This window comes from Sturnira hondurensis, unplaced genomic scaffold (assembly GCF_014824575.4).
Source record: "Sturnira hondurensis isolate 20B ecotype Veracruz unplaced genomic scaffold, ASM1482457v3 Scaffold0022566, whole genome shotgun sequence".
Lineage (NCBI taxonomy): Eukaryota > Metazoa > Chordata > Mammalia > Chiroptera > Phyllostomidae > Sturnira > Sturnira hondurensis.
The window spans coordinates 2,165,837-2,186,098 of NW_028095197.1; the positions used below are offsets into that span (position 1 = coordinate 2,165,837).

The 20,262-nt window shown below is 35.8% G+C and overlaps 1 protein-coding gene and 1 non-coding gene across 8 annotated transcripts; both read left to right on the forward strand.

The window, feature by feature from the left end:
- The first annotated feature begins 63 nt into the window (after window positions 1–63).
- RMI1 (RecQ mediated genome instability 1) lies at window positions 64–19,590 on the forward strand. 7 transcript variants are annotated; one of them, XM_037036099.1, is made up of 5 exons: window positions 64–354; window positions 1,691–1,791; window positions 7,752–7,812; window positions 16,529–16,618; window positions 17,443–19,590. In XM_037036099.1, exon 5 carries the CDS (start codon window positions 17,474–17,476, stop codon window positions 19,382–19,384), a length of 1,911 nt encoding a protein of 636 aa, XP_036891994.1. In that variant the 5' UTR covers window positions 64–354; window positions 1,691–1,791; window positions 7,752–7,812; window positions 16,529–16,618; window positions 17,443–17,473; the 3' UTR covers window positions 19,385–19,590. The 7 variants fall into 7 exon arrangements, with proteins under 7 accessions (XP_036891994.1, XP_036891995.1, XP_036891999.1 ...); XM_037036100.1 differs by having other exon boundaries at window positions 64–247; window positions 7,756–7,812; XM_037036102.1 differs by lacking the exon at window positions 64–354 and adding an exon at window positions 368–1,074.
- On the forward strand, window positions 4,590–4,804 carry LOC118979904 (small nucleolar RNA U3). The gene has a single exon (XR_005065003.1). It is a non-coding gene; the product is annotated as a small nucleolar RNA U3 (small nucleolar RNA).
- Window positions 19,591–20,262: the final 672 nt, after the last annotated feature.

Sequence of the window (20,262 nt, forward strand, 5' to 3'; positions counted from 1 at the left end):
TGGGGGGAGGGGGAAAGCCTCTCGCGAGAACTAAAGGTGTCTCGTTCACAGGCACAGGGAGGGGGCGGGGAAGTGGCGTTTGCCGGGCCTGGAGGAATCTTTTGGGTTTGGAGGAGGGGCATGAGCGCGAGGGTAGACGGGCGGGAAGAGGCAAAATAGGGTTAGGTCGCGCGACGTTTTGGTTCCAGTTTTCAGAGTCGCGCGGCTCGAGAACTGCTGTTGCGCGAGGGGAAGGCGGGATTCCCAGGTCGGTGCTAGGCCCCGACGAATTCCCCCACCTCCACAGTCCACACTCGGGTCTCCCTTCCTCCCCGTACCCCACTCCCGCCCGGCTGTGCGGCGAGCTGCGGGTCGGTAAGTGCAGCCTGCCCAGCAGCCCGGCCCTCGTCGTGGAAACCCGCTGTTTGTAACGGGCCGCAGCACCTGTCTGGCGTGGTCCGTGCGCGGGGCGCAGCTGGCGATTGGTACTGGCCGGTTCCCGACAGACGCGGGCAGGTCTGCCGAGTTGTGGTGGTGAGCCGTGGAGTCTCGGGGAACTTGTCCCTTTGGTTCCTACTTTGAGCCAGCACGCCCGGGGAACTCCAGGCTTCTCTACAGGGCGCTCTCTCTGTTATGAAGAGACCTTTCATTCTCTCTGTCTTTTCTCTTTTTCTTTTTGTTGATGGGGCCTGTGCTGCGAGTATTTTATAGTGCCGTTTCTGCATTTTATTTGAAAAATTCCTGGAAGTAGTATTACATTCATCCCAAATGAATGCAAGCATCAAAATACGTTTAGACACCAGCGTTCTGTTTTTCACCTCTTTAAAAAGCCTGCCGTATGGGTTATGTGACAGTGATCAAAACATCAAAAACCTTGCCCTTCAATGTTACCGTTTTACGGTATTCAGATTACAGTACTTGCTTTGTGTCTGGTGTTCTTAAGGCCTCCGTACTAAGTTTTGATGATTTCTTTTGTTAAGATCATTCCGAATCCTGACAGTCCCGGGAAATCGCCAGGCTTTATTGTACCCAATTTTCACATCATGATCCTTCAACTCTCCAGTTTTCCTCCACAGCCCCAATCTCACGTTGAAGGTTAAAGATGTACTTCACATGTAAAGCTAAATCCACTATTAGCAGAATACGCGTATATATGTATATATTTTTAATGATAAGTTTGTGCTGATTTATTACATTGGAACTTGATTTCCCTCTTGAATAATTTGCAAAATAGATGTAAGCAGCATCTTTTTAAAATGGCTATGACTTCCTCTATCCTTTCACTTTTACTTGCCTAATTAGGAAGAACTGAGCGCTTCATGAAGCACCATTTACTGGCTGGGAGGGTAGTTAACAAATACTGTTAGAGTATAGTGTCTGAGATTGTGGAGTTTAAGATCTCTAAGTGTTAGTCCAGTTTTTCTAATATTGTTCCCACCATGAAGAGTGCATTATAAATCTTGTTGAGAGGTAAAACTTAACTCACGTTTTGGTTCTGTGGCACATGGTTAGTGTTCAACCAAGAATCCACAAGCATATTTGGGGGCTGGGAAACTTGGATTGTAGAGATTTAATCTGCCAGTTAGGATTTGCAACATTTAATTGAATCTGTTATTTAAAACCTGGGACATTTCACTAATACTAATAGGCATATATAGGCATACTCTACTAGTTAATGATGTTTTCTTTCATACCAGTATTTTTATTGCAGCCATCATTTTCTGTGATCAGTGATGAACAGCAGTGCAAAGTAAGCCCTATCCAGGAACTCCTTCATCCCAATTTTACCGTCTTCTGACTGGACTCTAACTGGTAAAAGCTATTACCTTTTGTAGATGCCATTATTGGTTGTTTTTTTAATTAACTTTTACAACTTACTTTTTAAGTTTAGTGTTTAAATTATAGGAAAAGTCTGTCTTTTCATCATCCTTTCATACTTTAATGTTTTCAGCCAAACTATATTATACCTATGCTCATTCATAGACTTGCCAACTTGATTGATACATTCAGTGGTTCCTGTTTTGTGTAATTGTATGATCATTTTACACTCCAAGTAAATTCAGAGCTAGTATTATTTAGGTTTGGGACTTTATTTTTTAAAAGATTTTATTAATTTTTAGAGAGCGGGGAAGAGAGGGAGAGAGAGAGGGAGAGAAAGGGAAATGTGTGGTTGCCTCTTGAGCACCCCCCACTGGGCATCTGGCTGGCAACCCAGGCATGTGTCCTGACTGGGAATCAAACCTGCGACCCTTTGGTTTACTGGCCAGCACTTGCTCTACTGAGCCACACACCAGCCAGATGGGATTTATTTTAGGTAAGCTAATATGATTGAGATTGCACACTGTCTGGCTGGATGGTTATTTAAAATGTAGCTAACATTTCCTGAATTTCCTACCACGTACCAGATCTGTAATAGCAATTTAATGCTTATTACAGTTCTGTGGGTTTGTTGTGGTTATCTTTTTTTTATGGATGAGGAAATTAACAACATGTCTGAGGTCACATAGCAGAGTTGGGATTCAAACTCCTAAACCTCTTCTCTTTCTGTTTTTTATCTTACATTAGGTTATGGAAGATCCACAAATAGCCTCACTGATTATTTCTTTCTGATTTCAGTCATTACATATAATTTCCCCCCCTAGTTTTCAGAGAGTACCTTCTCAAAATTTTGGGATTACCTTGAAGTCATTCCAATGACTTACCTTTACTTTGTAGATGCAAATAGAGGAAACATGGAGTGGTTATGATGTAATTATTTGTTATTGCTTACAAGTTTCAGCAATTGGTTGAATGCTATATACAATACCCAGAAGGATGGTATGTCTGCCTCTTTTTGTATTTTTTAATATTTTTTACTGATTATACCATTACAGTTGTTTTATACCCCACCTTGATTCCCCTCCACCCGCAAACTCCCTCCCCCACCATTCTCCCCTACTTAGTTTATAACCACGTGTCTCAAGTTCTTTAGATTCTATATTTCCCCTACTATTCTTGCCCTCCCCCCTATCTATTTTCTACCTATTGTCTATGCTATTTTCTGTACCTTCTCCCCCCTTCTCCTCCCACTCCCCTGTTGCTAACCCTCCATGTGTTCTTCATTTCTATGGTTCCACTCCTGATCTAGCTGTCCTCTTCGTTTGCTTTTGTTTTAGGTGTGGTTGTTAATAACTGTGAGTTTGCTGTCCTTTCACTGTTAATATTTTTCATCTTCTTTTTCTTACATAAGTCCCTTTAGCATTTCATATAATAAGGGCTTGGTGATGATGAACTCCTTGAACTTGACCTTATCTGAGAAGCACTTTATCTGTCCTTCCATTCTAAATGAAAGTTTTGCTGGATAAAGCAATCTTGGCTGTAGGTCTTTGGATTTCATGACTTGGAATGCTTCTTTCCAGCCCCTTCTTGCCTGTAAGGTCTCTTTTGAGAAATCTGCTGACAGTCTGATGGGTACTCCTTTGTAGGTGACTATCTCCTTATCTCTTGCTGCTTCTAGGATTCTCTCCTTCATTTTGGTCTTGGTTAATGTAATTATGATGTGCCTTGGTGTGTTCCTTCTTGGGTCCAACTTCTTTGGGACTCTCTGAGCTTCCTGGATTTCCTGGAAGTCTATTTCCTTTGCCAGACTGGGGAAGTTCTCCTTTATTATTTGTTCAAATAAGTTTTCCACTGGTGGCTGTTTCTTTCCCCCTTCTGGTACTCCTATAATCCGGATGTTGGAACGTTTAAAGATGTCTTGGAGATTCCTAAGCCTCTCCTCATTTTTTTGAATTCTCATTTCTTCGTTCCTTTCTGGTGGGATGTTTCGTTCTTCCTTCTGGTCCATTCCAGTGATTTGAGTTCTAGTTTCCTTTCCATCACTATTGGTTTCCTGTGCATCTCCCTTCATTTCAATTAGTTTAGCCTTCATATGTTCCTCTAATTTGTGACTATAATCTACCAGTTCTGTGAGCATCCTGATCACCAGTGTTTTGAACTGTGCATCTGAGAGGCTGGCAATCTCTTGGTTGCTTAGAGTTATTGGCTCTGGGACTTTGAGTTCTTCTTGTGCCATCTTTTGGGCTGTTTGTGCCTGTTATGTAGCAGGATTTGAGCCCTAGGTGTTCACCAGAGCAGGGCAACTAAGTCGCTGGGTTGTGACGTTGTATGTGGGGGCGGTGTCAAAGAGGAACAATGGCTTCCCGTCTGCTGCTTCCTGCCGCAGCTGCCACCGTCACTGGGGCCGCACGTTTCGTCCCACTGCACTCGAGTGTGCCACCGCTGTCAGCCCTCCACCACTGGGTTTGCCCTCTGGGGCCTGCGTGGTCCGTCTCACTGTGCTCGAATGTGCGACCGTGGTCAGTCTGCCCCACACCCTGACTGGGTCCCGTCTGGGGATCTTTCCTGCCCGACCCTGCTCCGCTGCTGGCTCCGCCCCTCTTACCATCCCGGTTGAAAGGTTCGTTGTTGTCGGACTTCCATATAATTCAATTTTCTGTTCTTTGGCTGTGTCTTTGTTCTCCAAACCTTTGTTGTATTCAAACTTGGTTGTGGGAGAAGGCACAGTGTTTCCACCTATGCCTCCATCTTGGCGGAAGTCCATCTTTTTGTATTTTTTTAAATTGAAATATGAGACTATACTTTCAGGGATCATCTCTGTAGTTCGTTACTAGAAAAGTTTCTCTGAATGTATAGAGCACCCGAAACCATGAGGAGGAAATTGAGTGTTCTTTCCTGAGCATGAAGCTGGTTCTTAGTGTTGCTTCGGTAACTGTCATTTGCCATTGATGATCGTTCTTCTTTCTCCTTGGAGAAAGTATGAGGGAGAGAACACTACCTGATTGGTTTCCTTAAAAATAATAATAATAAAATAAAAATTGAAATATGAGGCTGCCTGAAAATTAATTTATAAGTTAAATATGCTTAAGTCTTAGTGATGAGTGATAGAATTTTCCTATTCTATTCTCTTTCTGCTGAGTTCCTGCAGTCAAGATCTAGAATGTAGATTATTGTGGTCAGCCAAGTTTACTATGCACAAAATGTCAGTTTGTTAAAACTTTTTTCATGATTATAAAACTGGTGGGGATGACGATATATGTAGTTTTATATCTGGTCTTTTTTGTAACAAAATAAAATATGAACGTGTCACTGAATAGTCCTTAAAAATCTTTTTAAAAAGATGCTGTTACCCTCCAGTCCATAGATTGTTTCTGGTTTTTTTTCCACACTACCAAAACAATGATAAATACTCTGGCACGTAAATTTTTGTCTACATTTCTGATTGTTTTCTTAAAATTAATTTTGGAGAGTAAAAAAGTGGATCATATGGTATGAATGTTTCTTAAAGTACAATTTAAAAAGCATGTACTTTTGAGGATTAGGAGCTGTTTTTTTGTGTATGAGTAGATGGGAGGCCGTGCTGCCCTAGCTAACATCTCTCTTGAGTTGCTTCTACTTGCAGTAACTATGGTTACTCAATTTCTTGAGACAGGAAGGAACGAAAACCTTAGGAATTCTCTGAAGGAGATGATGCAAGTAATAGAATTTAGTAAATTATTGAGGGGTTCAGTTATTGAAACCCAGTCTAAACATTATAGTATAGATTCTACATGATAATACCTTTTCCATTTGATTAAACATTTTAATAAATCTTTCTTTGTAACCTATGAAAAATAATTCTGTTGTACATAGAATTATTTAGAAAATAGTACAATAGAATTATTTAGGAAAAATAATTCTATAATAATAATAATAATAATAATAATTAATAATTATAATAATTACAATAATTATTCTATTATATATAGAATTTTTGTTATATCTGTTACTACATGCAGTTGTAGGGAGATCAATATACCGTCTACTTTGTTGTTAAATGAAGAATTCTGTGTAACAAATGTGCTTTTAGCAGTTTTTCCCCCAAAGTTCTTGACTTTTTGCTAAAACATTTTATATTAGCTGTATTTGAGTTAATATCACAATGTTAAATATCTCTTAACCCATTTTTTAAAGGTTTGGTTATCTTTTGGGGTTTTAGTCATTGCAGTTTTTTGATCCAGTTTTGATAATACTATTATAACATTATAGGATGTAGTTAGCTTCAAAAATGGAGATTCAAACTGTAGAGAGTAGTACTTGGAGCGAGTTATTAATTAGTACTGCCACACATTAATAGAACAATTTAGATATGGTTTAGTTGAGCAATGTTTCTCAGATTTTGTCTCAACTGTCTTTTTGAAAATTTTGCCATGATAACAGCACTAATAAGTGCATGTTTGAGATATATAAAAAAAATTAAAAAATAAATGCATCCATGAGCTTTAAAATGTTATATTTTTGAAAATTTAAAAATGTGTTTTTGTAGAGTTACAACAAAGGAAAAGTATTACTTAACCATAACATTATTGTTTTGAAGCTGTCACAAAGACAGATTGCAGCCCTGACTGGTGTAGCTCAGTGGGTTGAGCGCGGGCCTGTGAACCAGAGGATGGAGGTTTGATTCCCAGTCAGGGCACATACCTGGGTTGCTGGCTAGTTGCCAGCAGGGGGCGGACGATAGGCAACCATACATTGATATTTCTCTCCCTCTCTCGTCCTTCCTGTTTCCTTCCCCTCACCTCTAAAGATAAATTTTTAAAAAAAGATGCAATAGGTGATGTTGAGTTTTTCTTTCACTTGATTTTGTAAATGAAATAATTTGGAATGCACTAAGTGAGCCTGTTATTTAAATGAGATCTGATTAAGTCTGTTTATTTTAATACTGTGCTTTTATAGAATAGCCGTGTATGAGTAAGTTTTACATGTAAATGGGTTTTATATATAAAACAGAACTGGTGATACTACTATATTCTTTTTCCACTTAAGTCAACAGGGTCTAGAAAAAATAGGAATGGAGATTAGCAGAATTTATGTCTATTCCTAGGTCTTCTACTAGGTATGGTTTTGTATCTTGATCTTTATGCCTCAATTTCATTCTCTCAAATAGATGACAATATCTACCTACTATAAGTTATTATTTTGAAATTTAGGTTATAACTGCAGATGTAAAAGTATTTTGCAAAACGTTGAAAGTTTTACAAGTAAGAGTTTTTAATTTTTATTTTCAGCAAACTCTTGTCTTTAATTCTGTGTTGATATAGTTGTACCTGCTGGGGCTTTAGAATTAATATCTGAAATTCATCCTTGTTCATTTAATTTTCTGTCTAGCCTTGACCTTTTCAATTCACAACTAATCTTTCTTCCTTTCTTACTGTTTTTTTTCTGGTCCTAAAAGTATCAACAGTATTATCTCCTAGTATTTAATAGACTCAGATAGAAAATAGCATTTGTGTGACATGGTTGCTTGTAATTTAGGGGTATATGCTGTACCCAGAGTTATTTATAGTATAAAACATTTTGCAAACAACTAAATTCTTATTGTGATTTTTATACTTGATACTTCACCTAAAAACAGTTTTTAACTACTCAAACTACATTTTGTCCTGATTTCAGTTTACTTACTGTCATCACATTACTACACCTGTGGAAATTATACTAAGGCCATTTGCTAGTACTGTGGTTTTTACATTTTAGTGGAGGAAATAGGTAACTTACTAAATGAGCTCACCTAAGAGCCACGGATCGGGTATAATTTTTGAGTTAAAAAAAAAAACAACCCAGCACTTTGGAATCTTATATAAGTATGGTTGTTTCAGTCTAGATGTCACTAAGCTGTGGTTTCATGGAATTGTGCTTGGAGGTTTTAACTTACCTTTATTTTAATTAAATTCATATTTTGATGTTATTTTGTTTAGGTCTGTCTTTTAAGCATACAGCTGGATTTGATTTATTCAATTTGAGAGGATCTTTTAACAGGTGATTTGATCTATGTTCATTATGATTGCTAACATTTTTAGACTTATTTCTACCATCTTAGTTTCTGTTTATTGTACCCGCCCGTTCCTTTTATCTTCTGTTGGATATTCTTTTTTTATCTTCAGCAAGTTTGAAAGGTGGTTGGGATATTTCTGTTCTTTTGGTGTTTGTCTTCAGCTTTTATTGAAGTAAAATTCATAGTTTTTTGGTGTGTAATTCTGAGTTTTGACAAATATACGGTCACACCACATCACCATTAATGTAGTTTGCTATGTATAATGCATACCCACATTTTTGATCCAGACTGTCAGGGAAAAAATCTGCCATTTTAATTTTCTTTTTTTTTAAAGATTTTATTTATTTATTTTTAGGGAGAAGGAAAGGGACCTGGCCCACAACCTGGGCATGTGCTCTGACCAGGAATCGAACTGGCGAGCTTTTGGTTTGCAGGCCAGTGCTCAGTTCACTAAGCCATACCAGCCAGGGCTCTTTTGCTCATTTTAAAATTAATTTGTTTTTTTAATTGAATTTTAGAATTTTTTATATATTCTGGATATAGATCTTTTGTTCACTATGTGTTTATTGCAGCCTGCCTTATCTTCTGTGTGTATGTGTGCTTGTGTTTATACTCTTTTAAAAGTTTTTTTAAATTTTTTGATTTGAGAGAGAGAGATAGGAAGAGACAGAGAGAGGGAAGAAGGGAGAAAGGAAGAGCAAGAGAAATAGAAACATCAATTTGTTGCTTCCTATGTGTACCCTGACCAAGAATCTGGATGGAACCTGCAGCCTTGCTGCATGGGGGACAGTGCTCTAATATACTGAGCCACCTGGCCCGGGCCCTAAACAGCGCTTTATCACTATGCTAGGGGGGCCACTTTAAACAGTGAAATCATCAGTAAAAATGCATGGAAGTGTAAACAATGTGATACTCAATAGAGCATGAAATAAACACTTGGATCTGGCTAACTCATTTATCAGGTGATGTACCGTAGGGGTTTTTTTGCAGATTCCTTGGCATTTTCTTCATAAATATTCATGTCAACTACAAATGGATAATTTTGTTTTTTCTTTTTATTCCCCTCTAAAACATGTAACACAAATTTGCCCTCTTGGCAGGTTTTAAGTATATATTACAGTATTGCACAACAGATATCTGGAACTTATCTTGCATGAATGAAATTCTGCATTCATTGAACAGCTTCTTTCTTCCTTCCCTCAGCCTCTAGCAACTACAATTCTACTTTATATTTTTATGAGTTTGAGTACTTTAGATACTTCATGTAAGTGGAATCATGTGGTACTTTTGTGATCAGCTTATTTCACTTAGCATAATATCTTTAAGGTTCATGCAACCCTTTAAGGTTGTAGCATATGACAGGATTTCTTTTTTTTTAAAGGCTGAATAATATTATTCTTATGTGTATATACCACATTTTCTTTACCCATTCATCTGTTGATGGACATTTCGGTTGCTCTCACATCGTGTCTATTGTGAATAATTCTGCAGTGAACATGGATGTGCAAACATCTTTTTGAGATTCTGTTCTGTTTTATTGGATATATACCCAGAAGTGGGATTGCTGGGTTATATGATAGTTCTATTTTTCATTTTTTGAGGAATTTTTGTAGTAGCTGCACCATTTTACAGTTCCCACCAACAGTGTTTAAGAGTTCCACAATGATACCTCATTGTGGTTTGGATTTGCATTTCTTTTTTGGTTAATGATGGTGAATGTCTTTCTATAGCTTTTGGCCATTTGTGTATCTTTGTTGGAAAGATGGCTGTTCTAGTCCTTTGCCTATTTTAAATTTTTTTGAGGGGGGCTATTGAATTGAGTTCTTTACATATTCTGGATATTTACCACTATCAAAAATATGGTTGCAAATATTTCCTCCCTTTCTGTTGGTTACTTTTCCACTGTTGTTTCCTTTGCTGTAGAGTTCTTAAGTTTGATACAGCCCTACTTGTCTCTTTTGCTTTAGTTACCTGTGCTTTTGTCACCTGCACTTTTGTTGTATCCAAGAAATCACTGACTATTGCAATATTATGAATTTTTCTTCTATGTTTTCTTTTAGGAATTTTATAGTTTGGGGTCTTAACATGTAGATCTTTAATCTATTTTTAGTTAAATTTTGAATATGGTATAAGGTAAGGGTCCATTCTTGCACGTGGAGATCCAGTTTTTCCAACACTTTATGTTGAACAGACTATCCTTTCCCCATTGTGTAATCTTGGCACTCTTCTTGAAAATCATTTGACCTTACATATGAAGGTTTATTTTTGGACTCTATTCTGTTTCATTGGTCTGTGTGTCTTTCTTAATGCTGTTTTTTTCTATTTTAATTTGTATGCTTTTAATTTTTTTCTCTGTCTTATTGCACTGACACAGTCCTCCAGTACAATGTTGAAATGTTGAGAGTGGACATTTTTGCCTTGTTCCTGATCTTAGGGGGAAAGCATTTTGTCTTTTATACCTTTAAGTTTTAAACATAAATACTCTTGTACTATTTTGTTCATTACTAGCAGCAGAAATGAAAAACTCAGTAGAGCACATGAAAGTTAATAAGAAAATCTCCTCCCAAAATTAAACACCAGTACAAAGAAATCAGTGGAACATAGAAGATCGAAGAATAAAATTTTATATGTATCATTTAAAATATCAAACTTTAAAGAATAGTTTTGAAAAATAGCAACCCTATGCCCTTGTCCTTTGTCCCCTTTCCCCAGGGCAACCACTTTCAACTTCTGTTGTCAGCCTTTTTTTGTATTTACTTCTATAGCTCTGGAAGCAATGCAAATATTGATATTTGATATTTCAGTATTAGACATTAGTCTATTGACTTTCACTACAAAGGTGAGGATTAAGCTCTTTTCCCCCATCCTTCTTACCCCTCCCAGCTTCACCCTCATACATATTTGTTGATCTTATTTTATCTCTGTATAGCTGTGTTATAAAGTTTTTGCCAGATTAGTATTCAGAATGTATATTATGACTATATACATGTTTCTAACTAAGTCATGTAGTAGTCAAATATTACTTTTCTTTCCTGTTAAGTGTTTTGTTTTCTTTTGAGCTCTTTTTCTTTTTTCCTCTTACTTTTTTGTATTTTTTCTTTAGTACAATTCCTGACTCCTCCCGTTAGTTAAATTTCTGTTGTTCATTGAGATATACCAATGCTCTGGCTAACAGGTATAAACCAAGAATGAGAAAGACATGAAATCCTGGGTCTTACACAATTTCATCTTCTTGAAAAATAATTTCGCCTGAGGCCTTCTGGGATGTTTACCTTTATATCCTGCAAATACCCTTAACTGTGATGCTTTGCCTCTCTGTTGTGTAAGGTTGAGTCCTCTTTCTTGTTTTATTCCTCTATTATGTTAGAACACACCCTACATTACAAAAATTGTTTTGTACAGTGTTGAACTGAAAATGTTTTTATTTCATTGTCATTCTTGATTGATACTTTCCTGGGTAGAGATTTATAGGTTGTAAATAATTTTCATTCAGAAATTCGAAGGAATTGCTCATTTGCTTTATAACCTCCATTGAGAAATCTAAAGCCATTTTCATTCCTGATATTCTGAGTGTGACCTGTTTGTTGTTTGTTTTCCCTTTCTGGAAGCTTGCAGAATCTTCTTCCTGTTTTCTAAAATTTTTTAGAGGTATGATTTGTTATATTTTTATTTATTGTGTTGGGTCCGTTAAATCTGGAAGCTTTCATCTTTGTTGTAGATTTTCCTAAATTTGTTTCTTTGATTATCGCCCCTTTAATCCCCCTCATTCCATTGATTTGTTTGTACTGATGCTTTACTTTTCGAAGAGATTTTACTATTTTCCATCATTCTACTGTTTTTCATTTCTGCGATTGTATTTTAAATTTCTAATAGTTGTGGGGTTTTTTTTGTTCTGTGAATATTCCTTGTTACAGCATTCGTACTTCATGAATATGATGTCTTTGCTCTCTGAGAATATTAATGATAGCTTTTTTGAGGTTTTTGTCTCCCTTCATGGTCACTTTATTGCATTTTTTTCTCTTTGATATGATTTATTTTGGAGGCTTTTCTCAGATATCTTGTCATAATTAAGAGTGGGAAACTAGAAAGAAAGCTGGTTGGAACTCTTGAGTCTGTTGATATGGTCTCAGAAAGACCATTTAATTAGAGAATCTCTCATGTTAGTGCATACATATTTCTAGGTCTCGGTGGTAGGATCATCCAGAGAAAGATTTTTTAGTCTCCTTCTAGGAGAGTGTAGGCCTAATCACTGTTATTTCTTGGAGTTTTGTGGAGGAAGAGAGTAGCATATGTTCAGCATTTAGTGTTTAATTCATTTGTTCTAGTTTCAGTATAGCACCTTCAACGGTGCTCTGGTGTCCCCAGAGCAGTCTAAAAAGTCTAAAAAGCCTCTAATTTAGAAGACCGAATTACCAGTCTCACCGATGTGGGATGAGGATGCCACAGTCTTAATTAATGTCTTAAAGAGTCTCCTAATCAGTCATGTGTTTAGAGTGCCCTTTACTTCCAAACATACGTGATATTGCCTTTTATGGGTTCTGGATTTTAAATCAGCCACCCTTAATCTCAGCTTCGAATTCAGCTTTCAGGTGTCTGCTTTCCAGCTTTCAAAATTTGTTGCCACTGTTTCCTCTCCCATTTTCTTTGTTCTTAAGAGTTTTTTTTTTTTAATTTATTTTTATTTTATTTTAGAGTGGGAGGTAGGAGGAGAGGAGGGAAAAGCATCTTTCATGTGAGATTGAAACAATGACCTGTCGCCTTCTGCAAGTGCCCCACCTGGGGACAAAGCCCGCAACCCAGGCATGTGCCCTGACTGGGAATCAAGCTAGTGGCCCTTTGGTTTGCGGGATGACACACAACCAACTGAGCCACACTGGCCAGGGCTGTTCTAAGAGTTTTATGGACTTTTAAAAATCTGTTCTCTGTGGAGTTAGTTTCAGGAGGGATTATAAAGATGTTAGTTTTACCCTTAAATATATAATTTTATATTTTTTCTATAAATTTCTAAACCTACTCAGAATCTCTGTCTTCCTTGACAAAACAGAAATACCTAAACTTCCCTCTGAATTTTTTTTGTTTTTTTTCTACATTTTTACTGTCTCAAATTTTAGATCCAGCTTGCTGAATTTTAAGACTTTTTTTTTTACCATCTGTCCTTAATCTTTTGCCATTTGCCATTTGCCATACTATGTTTCCTTGTAGATTTTTTAAAATGCTGCTTAGTAGTATTGGGGATTTCCAGCCTGGAGAATTTATCTTTCTTGACTTTCAGGAAAATTTCAATTTTAATTTTAATTTTCACTTTTATTTATCCCCCCCAATTTTATTGAGAAATAATTGACATACAGGGTCTGACAGAAGTAACGCCTGCTTGAGTGTGGTTGGTAGGGTAATAATATGGGTGTAATCATTTATAGATTTAATTTGAACGTTTCACCTAAAATGTCATGCAGTGTGCTTGAGTGTGATAGTGTTATGTTACAGAATTACATGCTTATGATTTTGTAACAAAAGATTTTGTAATAAAAAAGGGGTGTAATTTGTGCTGGACCCTGTACATCACTGTATAAGTGATGGTTTGAAATGATTATCACAGTAGGTTTAGTGAACATCCATCATCTGACATAGATACAATAAAAAGAGAAGAAAAAAATAATTGTCTTTGTGATGAGTACTCTTAGGATCTCCTTTCTTAACTTTCTGAACATATACAGCAGTGTTATCTATATTCATCACGATATATATTATTATACCCTTAGTATTTATCTTATAACTGGAAATTTATGGTTTTTGACCACCTTCAACCATTATTATTGTTTTATTATTATTGATTTTTGAGAGAGGGAGAGAGAGAAAGAAAAACAAAGATTTGTTTTTCTACTTACTCACACATTCATTGGTTGATTCCCTAACCTAGGATCCAACCCACAACCTTGGTATATTGGGACAACTCTGTATCCAAAACTGTGATCATCTTCCATACATAGCTTTTTAAAATCTTATTTTTTATCTTTATACTCTCTTCTTACTAATTTCCAATGCATAAGTTCTCCCTTCGTTTGTTTTTATTCTATTGTTTGTCCCATGTTTTATACTTCTAATTTTAGAGACTTTCCCATTTCCAAGGTTCCTAATTTCTTCTTTTCATAAATGTCTGTTATTTAATTATCTATTTAAAGGATATTAGCCCCATTTTAAAGTATATTTAGTATGCTAAATATATGCTCAAAGAGGTTTTTAAAAACCATTTAAGATTTTTTATTTAAAAAAATTTTTAAACAGCTGAAAATTCTCCTGTTTATTTTGTCTACTGATGTGGCTCATGACAGTAATTTTCCTCGAGTTTTATCATTTTAGTTTGAGAGCTCATGTTGGATAGGAGTTTTTCCCATGTGTTTGGCTCTTTTGTGTGGTTTTCAAGTTGCTTTCAGCCTGATCCTCTGGTGGACATAGCTCTAGGTCAGCTGTTTCATTAGGGATTTGAGCTTTTACTTGATGTGAATAGCCTACTTCTGGACTATACGGTGTATACTATACACGTTATGTAGGCTCTATTTACTGATGCACAAAGATCTTACTCTTTTTTATTAAGTGTAGCTATGTACCAAATGTGTTATTTCCTGTATATCCTTCTAAAGGTCCTTTATGTATATACAGGGAAATAAGAATATGCTTATTTTCCTTTCTTTTGTACACAAAAGTTAGTACATGGTTTTTGTTTCCTTATTTAGTTTCCTTATTTCCTAATAAGTTAGGAAATACTTCCATTTAAATCAGAAAGCTTTAGTGTAGAGATTGTTGGTTTCCTTGTTATAGAGACATGTAGATTTCACTTGACATGGTTTATTTTCATCAAAATGGCCAGGGACTTTTTCTGCCTTTGAATTTTTACGTAGTTTCCATATATCATTAAATATATATACGGTACATATCTATACTCTCCATCATTTTCTTCAATATAAAGATTCACCAGCTCAGTAATTATAATGACCTTCATTCCTTTAAAATGTTATTCATGTAATTCTCACAACAGCTATGCTACTTTAAATTTTAACCATGTGTTAATAATGTGACCACTTGTTTATGGTGATAGTGTGTAAGTGAAAAATAATTGGTACCATGGTTGTTCTCTGGACCACTAGATTATTTACTGCTCTCCTAGCTCTTTTAATTTTTTATATGATAAAGAATTTTCACCTTTAATTAATAACATGTAACAAGTACTTAAGTTGTCATCTAGTAATTTTGCATAAGGGAAATTAAAAGCAGCCCAAACAATACTATTCATTGTTCTAATCCTTAGCCAAAAAGTATTATTTTAAGGCCTCCTATTGCTTAATACAGGTTACAAAGAACTATTTACTACTTTTTCATAGATAAAGCTCTTGACCTTCAAGAAAGCTTTAGGGGAAAAAAAGATTTTAACTTCCTTTCTTTCTTCAAAAAAAACCCACCTTTTTTTTACTTCACCTAAGAAAGAAGAAGTCAATACTAAATATATATATATTGCTTAAGCTAAAGAAACCAGACAATGTATATATCGATTAAATTTCTAAGAAATACAAGGTAAAAATTGAAGTCTTTGGATTAAGTTTTAAGTTTCTACAAAGAAGCAACATATGCTATTCTTTATAAAGTGAAGGGACTTATCATATACAGAAATAATTTAATGCCTTTTCACAAGAAATAGCTTAAGCTTTGCTAATGGTTCATATTCCATAAAGGCATCTAAAATGCCAATTCATGGAACAAGTCCTTCTTTCTTCTCTTACCTATTTATATGGTAGTTTTCATGGATTTCTGGCTGAAGTTGCAGGCAAGACCAAAGGTTATCCAGGACTTCATCCTTGTTCTGCCAGAAAGTCTGGAGAATTTTCTTCTGGTTATCCTCCTCTACCTCAGTGCTGCCACAGCTTCCTTGGCCTTGAACTCTTTCTCCCTCTGCAGGCGGTACTGTTTAATTTCAGCCTGAGCTGCTTTGGCCTGCTTCAGCCCCTGGTCTCTTGTGGGCCATGGATACTTTCTGGGCAGTCTGCCTCTCTGCCTATAGCAGCTGCTGGATTCCTTGTTACTTGCCAAATAGCTGTTGATTCTGGCCTTTAAAGTGAGTGGCCATTTTAAATGGGCCGGATTTGCCCCTTGGGTCATCTGGCTTACCTGCCTAATATCTGTATCTGGGCTGGTCCCTGCTCTCTGTCCTCTCTGATCTCTGTTAATTTTCATACTAGTCCATGAAGTAAGTACCATATAGACAAGGAAGCAAGCTAAAGTGCATGAGTTTCTCACAGTCACTTGCTTTTGTTCATATTACTCCAAACCTCATTTTTTAAAATATTTTATTTTTATTTATCTTTAGAGGGGAAGGGAAGGAGAGAAGGAGAGAAATGTCAATGTATGGTTGCCTCTCATGAGTCCCCTGCTGGGAACTGGCCTGCAACCCAGGCATGTATCCTGACTGGGAATCGAACTGTGATCGTGTGGTTCCCGGGCCCGTGCTCAATCCACTGAGCTACACCAGCCAGGTTTTTTTTTTTTCCAAACCTCATTTTTAAAACTCTATATTACCTATACTCTACCCTGATTGGTAACAGGAGCCTGAAAAACCAAACTATCAAACTCTTGCACTCATGAAAATAGGCCAGTGATTCTTTTTTGCAGCTTTATCTTACAACCATTGTTGCTTCTTGTCTTACTTCCCAGGGCTATTTCTGAGCAGTAGATGTTACAAGTACTACCCTGAACAACCAGTTCCAAGTCCTGTCATCAAATCCTATGTTCCTATTCCAAATGGTGAGTTTCTTATGGACATATTACAACTTTCATAAATGCTGACTCTTAGATATCTTTAGCAGTAGAAGGAAAAAATATACTTATGAGAACATAGGGTTAATCTGTCTTTTCATCATACTGAGAAAATCAGAAGTATATTTACCTGGTAGGACTATTGAAATTATTTGGGTAAAGCAGATGCTTTAGATCAGGTGAGAATTTATTGTTATTTGTTATAACTTTATTCTTAGATCACATATCTAAGTTCTATATGGTCAAACACAATGCTATGTTTTAATAGAGTATGCATTGTAGTTATGAAAATAACCTTAGTGAATATTGTTTCTTTTTTTCTATTGCCTGAATAATTAGGAGGATGCTTTTATTAGACTTTAGAATATTTCTGAGACCCAAATTCAAATATTGTTTCTTAAACAAATTTTAAATGATTAAAATATGGTTATTAATATAATAATTACTGTTTATTAGGTGTCTTTCATAGGTCTGACATGTTTTATAAATGTTAATCATGTAATCCTCAAAAAATGTGTAAGATAGATAATGGTATTGACATTTTACAGATGAAAAAATGGTTAGAAATTTAAGAAATTTATATTAAGTCAGAGAACTTATAATTTGGATGAGTTACCTTTCAATCCTTTTACTTATATCATCTGTTTACTTGAGGTATTTGAAATTTGGATATGTAGAAAGTGAAAGGCTTTTAAATTCTGAATCAAGAAAAATAAAAAGGGTGTGGTTATGCATGTTTTGTGCATTGTACAGAATTATGGAGATTATATTTAAGTGTACTGAATTCTAATTTGTTTGTTTTTTGTTTTTAGGTAACAGATACATAATTTTTATTTAAAAGAAATGAGTGTAACTAGTGTCGCATCAAGAGTTGAAACCTGGCTTTCAGCTACCTGGCATGTAAAAGTACCGCTATTGTGGCTAGAAGCTTGTATTCATTGGATCCAAGATGAAAATGATAATGTTAATTTGAGTCAGGCACAAATAAATAAACAAGTTTTTGAGCAATGGCTCCTTACCGATCTGAAAGATTTGGAGCATCCTCTTTTACCTGATGGCATTTTAGAAGTTCCAAAAGGAGAATTGAATGGATTTTTTGCTCTGCAGATTAATTCATTGGTTGATGTAAGTCAACCTGCATATTCCCAGATACAAAAGTTGAGAGGAAAGAATACTATGAATGAGCTAATTACAGCTGAAACACAAGTAACCCAAAAGCCTTGGGAAGCAAAGCCTTCACGAATGTTGATGCTACAGCTAACTGATGGAATTGTACAAGTGCAGGGAATGGAATATCAGCCTATTCCAGCTCTTCATAGTAATCTTCCTCCAGGTACAAAAGTTTTGATTTATGGAATCATTTCTTTCCGCCTTGGTGTTCTCCTACTGAAACCAGAAAACGTGAAGGTGTTGGGAGGAGAAGTAGATGCTCTTTTAGAGGAATATGCCCAAGAAAAAGTACTTGGAAGATTAATTGGGGAACCTGATCCTATGGTTTCAATCATACCAAATAATTCTAACCAAAACCTTGCCAGAAATACAGATGATCTAGATCTTGTGTTAGGACCTTCTGATGAAGAACTCTTGGCAAGTCTTGATGAAAATTATGAGCTTGCAGCAATTAATACCACCTCCTTGGAAAGAAGATGCTTTAGTACAGGTAGTTCAAATACTATTTCAAATACAAGTAGTTCAAATAGTTCAAATACTACTTCCACAAGACAGTCGGGTTTTGAACCAGGACTTGTTATTTCTCCAAGACCAAAGGAGAAACCACCAAATCAATCTGTGCATTTCACTGATGGGGAATTAGATGACTTTTCATTGGCAGAGGCCTTGCTTTTCGAAGAAGCTGCCCAGGAAGAAAAAATGGAGACTAAAGAATTGGAGCCATTGACTTTAAACAGAATCACAGATGAAAATACAGTGAGATCTTCACATGAGCCTAATGTTCAGAATAATTTTTCTGTGATTTGCAAAAATGGTAATGATTGGAATGAAAAAAATTTGTCTGGACAGATCACTGATGAAAAGTCTTTTAGTTGTTTATCTTCTACAGACCACAACAGTAGTGTTTTTTCAGTTCATGATAATATACACCCGTACCATGACTTTACAAATAAAGAAAAGAACTCAGAGACAAAAGATAAAGTAAAACAAACCATCAGCAGTTCAGATATACATTCCTTAAATAATAAAATTTTAAATGAAAAACTGGTTAATTATGTACCAAAAAAGAATTCACAAATTTCTAATGAAAATAATCACCATTTTCAGCATTGTTCTCCAAGATCATCAAAGGACAGCACTAATCTTTCTATCACCATGGATTTGTATTCTCCTCCCTTTATCTATTTGTCTATTCTAATGGCCAGCAAACCAAAGAAAGTTATAACAGTAAAAGTCAAAGCCTTTATTGTGACCTTAACTGGAAATCTCTCAAGTTCTGGTGGCATATGGAGTATAGCAGCAAAGATTTCCGACGGTACTGCGTATCTAGATGTAGATTTTGTAGATGAAATCCTTATTAGTTTAATAGGGTTTTCAGTACCAGAGATGAAAAAATTAAAAAAAGAACCTGTTCAGTACCAGAAATTCCTGGAAGGTTTGCAGAAATGTCAGCGAGATCTAATAGATTTGTGCTGTCTAATGACTATTTCGTTTAATCCCTCCTTATCTAAAGCAACAGTAGTGGCATTAGAAGATGTTAATGTGGAACACCTTGAGAACCTAAAGAAGCGATTGAACAAATAATTTACTAAAATAGTAATAGAAAACAGTGAAATAGTTAGAATTTGTCCTTTTATTTTTGAAACTTTCTTTTTGTAAAAGGGACAAAGGAAGTTTCATGACTTCAATTTAAAAGTGTTTAATCATGTTTGTGTGTTTAGGTTTTCTTAATAAAAATTTTTTATAGCAACTGTTAAAAAAAGGAACTTGGTGACTCACTGTTATTGAGAAATTTTGTTATCCACTTATTTTTGTGATTTTTATTTTTTACTTAAAATTTAATTTATTTTAAATGGATGCTCTGTAATTTCCTTTCATCCTTTTTTTTAAAAAAAGATTTTATTTATTTATTTTTAGGGAGAGGGGGAGGGAGAGAGAAAGAGGGAGAGAAACAATAGTGTGTGGTTGCCTCTCACACATCCCCAGCTGGGGATCTGGCCTGCAACCCAGGCACATACCCCGACTGGGAATCAAACCAGGAACTCTGGTTTGCAGGACAACTCTCAATCCACTGAGCCACACCAGTGAGGACTGTCCATTCATAATTCTGTTTGGAGTATACGAGTTTGTGGCTTCTCAGTCTCTCAGATACTTATGCAAGGTATTACTAAAAAATGTTTTTGACAATCTCATTTATTTTGTATTTCTTCTTTTGAATTGTCTTCCTTGATGGTATTCTTAAATATTTCTCAAACATTAAGATGATATTCGGACACCACATTTTTAGAATAGTCTCTGATAATCAGGAGTAAAACACAGATGATTGTTCTATTAATAAATTTAATAAGTTTGGTATTTTTCTTTGTATATTTGTGAATTCATGCTGTTAGTATTCATTGTAGCCTTGAGATTCACGGTGGCAGGCCCACAGTGCATTTAAAAGAGTCAGAATAAATCAAATC